The 9,201-nt window shown below is 33.4% G+C and overlaps 1 protein-coding gene across 2 annotated transcripts in view; it reads left to right on the forward strand.

Moving 5' to 3' along the window:
* Positions 1-4,579: 4,579 nt before the first annotated feature.
* The window catches only part of LOC117117781 (arrestin domain-containing protein 3-like), a 12,241-nt gene continuing 7,619 nt past the window's right edge, over positions 4,580-9,201 (forward strand). Inside the window, exon 1 of one of the 2 annotated variants that reach the window (XM_033262218.1) lies at positions 4,580-5,148. In XM_033262218.1, coding sequence (XP_033118109.1) covers positions 4,999-5,148 — 150 coding nt within the window. In that variant the 5' untranslated portion in view covers positions 4,580-4,998. The remainder of the gene's footprint in view (positions 5,149-9,201) is intronic. The other variant, XM_033262217.1, reaches the window with a different exon arrangement.

The following is a 9,201-nucleotide window of genomic DNA, read 5'->3' on the forward strand; positions in this document are numbered from 1 at the left end:
ACTAATGTAGTATGTGATAGTAGTACTGCAATCACATTAAGGAAGTGCTGTTATAATCTAATTGAACCTCTTGCTTCAGTTGAACAGCTCAATAAATTGCAAGTCATGGTAAGCCTACCTATGCCTATCTAGGCCTATAGAGTAAAGGAATGTATGTGCTGCCAGGAACAATCGCCTACTACGGACCTTGGACTACTTTCCTAATGTTTACCTAAGAAATAGGCTAGCCTAGGGTAGGCCTAAGCTATGGTTAGCACTAGCAGGGCCTAGTTTAGGCCAGCTCCTAGGCCTATAGTTTTCCAACATAACCAAAATATTAATAAGATATGCTTAGGGCCTACTATCAATCGTTGTTGCCAAGCTCCGCGCTTCCGCCTACCTTTGTACAAAAGTCGGATGGAGAAAAAAAGCTGAAACACACCTGGCTTTTTCACACGCTCTGCTGCTTCTAAGAGAGGGCGACATATTACCAACAGAGAGTTCAGTTTCAGTTTGTTTTATTTGGCTCTCACTTTTTAAACAGTGGTACACACAAAAATGTGGTGCGTCCATAAAACATACAAATTACAAGTTGAGAAAAATACAAACAAAAATAATACAAAACTATCGGTGAGAAGAGAAATACATAGCTAACTAGATTACAGATTAACTAGAACAACAAAAATAATAATAAAAATCAATAGCAACAACAAAATTAATGAAAACAATAATAATGAAAATGAATATAATAATAAAAATAATAATATAATAATAAAAATAGTAATATCATACTGTAATATTAATTTAAAAGATCAATTACAAGCAAACACAGATTGAGATGTATTGTACAAGGAGTAACCATGAAATATGAAATCAAAGGGGATTTTGGGATACCATTTCGGCTTTTACCATCAGTTTTATTGGTTTTAAATTTGTTAACATTACAAACTACAAATTAATAATTAGTTGAGAAAAAAAAAGTAAATAAAAGAGGAACATACATGTGTTTCAAAGGAAACATGTTGTTTGATCCATTATAGAGGGGGGTACATGGTTACTTCATTGTATTGTATACATATTTTTTCTAAGTGTCCAAGCGGTAATGAGGTTTTTTTTTACAGTATTAATGATCAAAAGTTTTGTCTAAATAATCAATATTAATCTCTGTTAAACTGTCTAAAAACAAATGATGTTTATATTCCATAGAGCCTTTTTCAAAGTCATCCCAAATCTGTTGGAGATCCCAGTAAATCAATTCATTTTTTAATTCTTCAAATAGGTTATCTCTGATTGTTTGAAGTCCATTACATTCGAATATAAAGTGGTCGACTGTTTCTATTTTATCGTCATTGAGAGCACGCACAGAATGCAGAAGTAAATCACATGATACTGTACTTGGGGATTAATAATTTTTTGTGGTGGCATGAGAAAGCATATTAAATATGCTTTCTCATGCCACCACAAAAAAATTTTCAAACAGTGACTTTCAAAAATATAGGCTTTTAGACAACTATATTCTGGCAATCACGTCCATAATTCAATGCCCTAATTCCTGTCCTACTTCGTGCCGGGATCCAGGATTCCGGAAAACTGAGGTTGGGGGAGTCTATGATTGACTATTGTTTGGTGGCTGAAGGCTTGAGTAGACCTTTTTTGAACAGTGACTTTCAAATACCGCAAATACATATGAGAATTTCTTCTGATGCCGGTCAAACCTGCGGGAGGACAATGATATATTTTGTTTGGCAGCATTCTCTCTAAATAATGTTAGGCCTACATGTTTTCCTTGGAAATATCCAAATCAGATTACACCTGCATAATTTGTTTAAAAGAGAAGTTTGACAGTCCCTTTAATTAAATTTTAAATTGGAAGTTATTTTTCCCATTCAAAAATAGGCTCCAGGCAGGGATTCTCACCCAAAACCGCGGCGCACCGTATTTATTCGAATAAAGGCCCCACAATGAATAAACGCCCACTCGAATAAACGCCCCCTCCAAAGCTTCATTTGGAATAAACACTCTCTCGAATAATCACCTCGGGGCATTTATTTTTTCCTCCGTAAACTCCCTAAATGGCTCACAAAACCAACTCCCTGGCAAAACTAATGGAAACAATCATTCTCAATCGGGTTATCACGAATTATTGCTTAATAAATTACCATATTATGGAATAAGAGGCGTGGTTCTTGAGTGATACCGAAGCCATCTTAACGAAAGAATACAATTTGTACAAGTTGGAAATTGTCTGTCTGAGAAACTAAGATAGTGGAGCATGGTGTTCCACATGGGTCCATTCTTGGACCCCCGCTGTTTTTTTCATTAATTTTTATTAATGACATGTTTTCTGTAAGCAATATTGTTGATTTAATTATGTTTGCAGATGACACAAATATTTTTTTACAATTACTGCATTTACGAACAATGGAAAATGGACTTGATAAAATTGGGAAATGGTTTGAAATTAATATATATTATCTCGGTATCCTTTATTCATAAATGCAAACAAAACAACTACAATATCAAATCCTTAGCAGCCAGAGGCTGAATTGGGGATTCAATTCACAAAATATAAAACCTGAATTAAATTTACAATAAGTCATTATCATTATTAAGATCAATTAAAATAGTCAATATTATTATTTTAATTAGTTACAATTATTATTTAAAAATTTTGATATTAATTAATATGTACTAATTAATTAGGTTAACTATTAATATGTCAAAGACAACGTACATGTTATTCAGTGGGAAAATATTAATATTGATACATTCCAACTCGTACTTTCCATAAATAATGTTAAAATAGATTAGGGTACCTTATACTAAATTTCTTGGTGTCATCATTGATGAAAAGTTTAATTTTAAAAACCATACGAATGCAGTTTCCTGTAAAATTTCTTCAATCATTGGTGCCATATGTCAAATAAAAAGTGCAGTACCATGTGAAGTTTTACCTACCATATACAAGACACTTATATTACCTGTGATAACATACATAATTATCATTTGGGGTACGGGAAATAAAGAAAATATGGACCGCCTTTATTTACTCCAGAAAAAAAAACCCCTTAGAATAATTTGCAATGTCAATTTCCACCATCCCTCTGCACAGCTCTTTGTTAAAACAGGTACAATTGAAATATTTGATTTATATGAAAACAGTATTTTGAATTTTATGTTTAACTATAATAAAGGAGGGTTAACAAAATCTTTTAATTCTTTATTTAATATCTTTGATACCTATCATACGTATGACACTCGAAATAAAGAAAATTATTGTATAAAATTAAAATCAACCAGTATGGGTCAGCAAAGTATAACATATATAGGGCCGAAGCTTTGGAATAAACTTATGCTAGAAGCATAAGAGAGTGTACAATTATCGATATTTAAAAAAGAATTACTAATATAAATAAGAACATAAATAATTATTAACAAAAAATGTATTCTTGTGAAAATAATGTTTGTAGGGTACGGTATGTCTTACCTATATATAATGGTTTTCTTTAAATGTTTTATTATTATTATTATTATTATTATTATTATTATTATTATTATTATTATTATTATTATTATTATTATTATTATTATTATATAGTTCCTATACATCATATTTTGTGATTACGTGCATGCGTGTTGTGCGCGTGTATGTGTGGGTTTATGTATAGGCCTATGTGCGCGTGCGCATGCGAACATGTGCATCTACAATTGTGACTGAATTGTTAACTAATTTGTTATGTAGTAGAATTTTTTAAATTATTAACTATATTATTATTATTTGTAATTGATTTGTAAGATTATTTATTTTTTAAGTTATGGGCGCCACAGTTCAAAAGCTTGTATTGTAGCTTGTTTGTGGTGGGCCTTTTTTCACACCATTATATGTTCTTTTATGTATTGACTACCGGTATTTGATTGTGAAAATAAACATTTCTCAGACTCAGACTCAATACATTCTATTAGTAGGCCTATATCCTACTTCAGTAGAATTACATTTTTTTTTCTAACCTGGTATGGATTAATAAGTCTTTATAATCACGAAATAACACATATTGATGATGTGTTGTAGTTCCGCATTTACAATTAAATCAAAGGGCGCCTATTAGTATAGGCTTACGTATCCATTTTACACCTCTAAGCGTTTCCCTCGAACATACGCTACCCTTGCCAAAACCCACCTCAATTTTCAACCATAAACGCCCCGGGTGTTTATTCGAATAAATACGGTATAGGCCTAACTATTATATCATTCCAGGCCTATAGTAACAATCCTCTTTATTACACCGAATTTAAAGTAAACGTACATCATGCCCGAGTTTCTAAACATTATTATTTTTAAAGACTAAAGCAACTTGAAAGTATGATAAGGTTTAACCAGGGAGATGTAAAAAAATATTTTTACATCTCCTTGGTTTAACCAGGGAGTTGACAACTCCCTGGTTTAACCATCCTTCACGGTACGGTATAGCTTAACCATATTTGTATCGCATTCATATTTTAATGCATGGATATGAAATCTGTCACATGACCGATGTCGTCAGCTAACCAGTGTCAAAAAATAGGGTTCATCGTTGAGGGAGTGACAAACAGATACAAGACGTACATGAAGAATGAATTTTTGACTTTTGGTTTTTGTCATCTCATTATTACGATACGCACAGCATTAATCAATAGCCCGAAACGCACTGAATACCATACTTAAAATTCACATGTAATATTACACGCGCTATTCTCGCTACAGCGATTGTAGAATACCTGTACGTTGTGTTGTAGTGAAGAAATAAATTATCTGGCGAATTAACATAGATTCAATTATTACAATGGACATGATGTCGTCAACTCCCACAATAACAGAAATGGCGTGTTTCTTTTAAAATGTGAGCTTAATCTTCGGTGTTGGCCATGGTTCAGCAAATCAGAACGGAACACTAAATTTTGAATAGGTGGAAAATATATATTTGGCCGACGGAGAAGATGGCGTAATTGTATCAGATTTTGTCGACTGACGTCTTGCGCAAAATGGGAAAGATTCGGTCGTTTACTATCGTGTTGGATAATTCTCATCCGGTGTACAGAAGCGGTGAGTACGTGAAAGGAAGGGTGGTAACAAACCTCAAGGAGCCATGTCATCTTGAACTTGTCCAAGTGGTTTTGATTGGTAAAGCTAAGGTAGGAGACAGTTTCTCAAGGACATTTCAGTGTTTACAAATATTAAAATTCATTAAAAATTGACGTTATATCTTAAATTATGGCCAATCCCACACCCCCCACCCCACTTCCTACAATCTTTTGTATTTTCTGCATGATTACGCAGTAGTCATTTCATTTCATTTGATTTGTCTCGGAAAACATAAACAAGATACAAAAACAACTGAGAGGTCCCAACAGCAAACTGATCAAACTATAAAAAGGGTCTCCACAATAACATAAAATACAAATGCCAACTGCAGAAGCGTACGGTATACAAAAGGGCACACAAACGTGATAATAATAATAATAATAATAATAATAATAATAATTAATAATAATAATATTAATAATAATAATAAATGATAATGATAATGATGATAATGATAATAATAATAATAATAATAATAATAATAATAATAATAATAATAATAATAATAATAATAATAATAATAATAATAATAGTAATAATAATAATAGTAATAATAATAATAATAACATTACACGAGAACTTTGAGATTTCAAAGATATATTTAAGTAATGCGTTGAAAATATATATTGTAATTCGAAAGTCTGAAAACGACAAATTTTGGAGGACATTAAGGAATTATGCTGATAAAAAAACAAAGGAAGGATGATGACAGTATCCTCTCGACAAATACCAATATTTTAAGTTGGTCATCTGAGAGCTATTTCAAGCCAATTTTGTTATCATCGTAATACAATAAAACATTAAATTGAATACCGGACAATTTATAAAATTATGAACTTATATAAGGATCTGTTATTAGTGTTAACGCAGTGACACACAAACATTTCCTTACTCAAACAAAAAGTTGGCATACTGATCAATTTTGAGTATAGAGTATACTGCTATTTATAGCAGGATACCGTACTCTATGCTGTAGTCGATCGAAAAGTGACGTCATATCCGTAAGTTTTAAGTTGTAAGCTTGGATTCGGGTCTCGGGTTTCGTCGTGGTAGCTGTCATTTGTCTTGTTGGGTGAAGCATATTCCGCATTTATCAGTAATCATATATGTACAGTGAAGTGTAGTAAACACTTTGGTGTGCAGAGGTGAGACAAGGTTCAAGAAACACATAAATTCTCAGAACCTTTAACTTACTTGACTTTAACGCATCCAATATAGCTAGCATACACTACTTCAAAGCAAAATCAAATATGGCCCATTAATCCAAATTGAAAGGCGGCTGTAACATTAATAAAAACAAGGCTATGTCGTTGCTATTGCAACCACCCATGGGTTCTCCAGTGAATACTAATGAGGTACATTTTGGGCCTTGCACTACTAAAGGTATAGCATAAACGGGGCCAAATATTGGTATCTTGTAGGCCTAATTGTACATTATATCGCCTTAAAGTTAAATCCAAAGAGAGTAACATTTGCAATAATTATCAACAATAAAAAAAATGTCTTAATTATACATGTCTATATACATCTATATGCTTTAAGTAATCATATTAATACAAACAATCATCGTTTCTTAAAATAGTTCTTCAGATAAATCCAACTTTACAGCTGTTGTTTAAAGCCATTTTCATCATTTTCTAAAAATAATAAGGTGCATTTTTAGGCAAAATCTCTTGAGATGTGTCCTGCCGGATATGCTGCTTGCTTCAGTACGTAGGGCTGAAGATGAGCAAGAATATTGCACCAGATGCCACACTGTTTTATACATGCTTTTCATTGTGTTTTAATTTGACAATTAGAAATTCAATAACATTCATAAAAAATACTTTTTACTCATAATACCAGCTAACATTTTTCCAAATAAGGAAGTTATGCAATTAAATGCCTCCTTTCTATTGAATGCGGCAACATTTTCTATGTAATGCAAATAAAATAAAGACAATTGCCCTGTAATTTACAACAAGACGAATCACCCAACAAGGCACTCCTTCACTTGCTTGTTAGGGCCTAGTTCATTAACTACGCTCTAGCTAGATTCTAAAATACTTACATTTACAACCAGACGAATCACGTACCTTAAATGCTCGAATAAGCGCCGCTCTCTTGAATAAGCGCCGCTCTCTTGAATAAACGCCGCTCTCGATTAAGCGCCGCAACAGAAGTGATTTTTTTTTGTTAAGCGCTGCTCTCGAATAAACGCTGCGGCGCTTAATCAAGAGTCCCTATATGTTACCCTCTGTGTGATGAAACAGCGTTTTTAATACAATGTTTATAGAGTGTTAAAATGAATTTTAACACAATGAAGACACAAGCATTTCTTTATAAAGGTTTTTTTACGATGATATAAGACCTACGATAGGCCTAGGCCTACTGAACTACGGGAATACTGTACGTGAAATAGGTAACATGGGAACGGGCACGGAAAGCACCACGCCAATATTTTTTTGTAAGCGCCGCTCTCGAATAATCGCCGCACTAAAGCCTCCAAAATTTTATGAGCGCGGCGGCGCTTATTCGAGCATAAATACTGTATTTACCTGATTGCGTGCGTGTTTGATGCTAAACAACTGCTGTTTCATCATTGCACTTTTCTATTTTTAATAAAACCAATTTCTTTCTTTAATGATTATGGCATATTTAGATGGCCGGAAATGGTAATCAAAAGATTTTAATAAAATAATTTTCTTCCCACCCCTCCCCATTTTATTCTCATAAGCTTATAAGCAGGCGCGTAACAGGGGTCTTGGGATGGGGGGGGGGGGAAGNNNAATTTTCCCGGTTAGTAATTTATGACTTGGTGTGATACCACCCCCCCCCCCCCATATAGAAATCAATACGGCATAGGGCTTATTTTATTATTAATATAGGCCACACACGTGTGTTTGAAACTAAATATACCGGTAAGCATTTTCATCGTAGTTTTATTTATTACAATCATATGCTTATTCTTTCACTATCATAACACATTGAGGCCCTTCTTTTATGTAAAACGATCTATCTTAAATTTTCTTTCGCAAGTTTGGGACTATTATGTTTTTAAATAACTTAGAAGGTAAAGCGAAGCGAAGCGCGCGAAAAAGTTTTGTGTTTTTAATTCTAATTTTGTCGGAATTGATCCAAACTCCCTAAATGTGCAATTTTTAGAGGAAATTGGCCTACCTCAACAAGAAATGCTCTTATGTTATATATGGCCACACCAGTTTTTTTAAACTGAATATAAGCATTTTCCTTATGGCTTTATTTATTACAAACATATTCTTTCAAGATCATTACACATTAAGGCCCTTCTTTTAGGTAAAACGATCTATCTTAAATTTTTTTTCTTGAGTTTGGGACTATGTGTTATAACTTAGAAGGCAAAGGAGAGCAAGCACAAGCTTTAACATTAAAAAATGCGCGTGAAGCGCGCGAAAAATATTTGTTTTTTTAATTCTAATTTCGTCGGAATTGATCAAAACTCCCTAAAATGTGCAATTTTTAGAGGAAATTGGCCTACCTCAACAAAATATGCGAATTAAAATTTGAGGTTTTCAGGCACATCCCCGGGTGAAAAGGGCATTCAATGGGGAAAGATATTCCACAGATGGATATTTTCCCCTTGTCCCCCGGTGGTTACGCCACTGCGGAGAATATCTGGTGGCTTAGATCAAATGTGCTATGGACACTTTTTGAAGTGGAGAAGGGATTGCAGGCCGGGGTATTGTGATATCTGTTCATTATATCTTCCTTTTTATTCTTGTCTTTATTTTTCTCTTCTCTTTTTCTTTTCCTTTTTCCCGACTTCTGACGTGTCTTTAATTACTTTTACGTTCTTCAAAATTCAAGGTTTTCCCATCTTGAAAACGGCCAGGTAATTTTTTCTCATTGTTATTACAGTAAATAGGGCTTATTTGTGTATACATACATAACAATTTAAAAAAAATGAGTAGTTGCATACGAATTTTCCAACGAATCGATGAATCCCAAAAAGAAAGGGGGGGTCCGGGGGTTCTTCCCCAGGAAAATTTTGATTCCTAGAAGGCGGGAAATGAGCTTTCCCGACTTCTGAAGTGTCTTTTAAATTAAAGTCATTAAAAAATACTTCAGAAGTCGGGAAATCTCAT

Source organism: Anneissia japonica, unplaced genomic scaffold, assembly GCF_011630105.1.
Source record: "Anneissia japonica isolate Jap-2015-1 unplaced genomic scaffold, ASM1163010v1 scaffold234_len1672027_cov178, whole genome shotgun sequence".
Lineage (NCBI taxonomy): Eukaryota > Metazoa > Echinodermata > Crinoidea > Comatulida > Comatulidae > Anneissia > Anneissia japonica.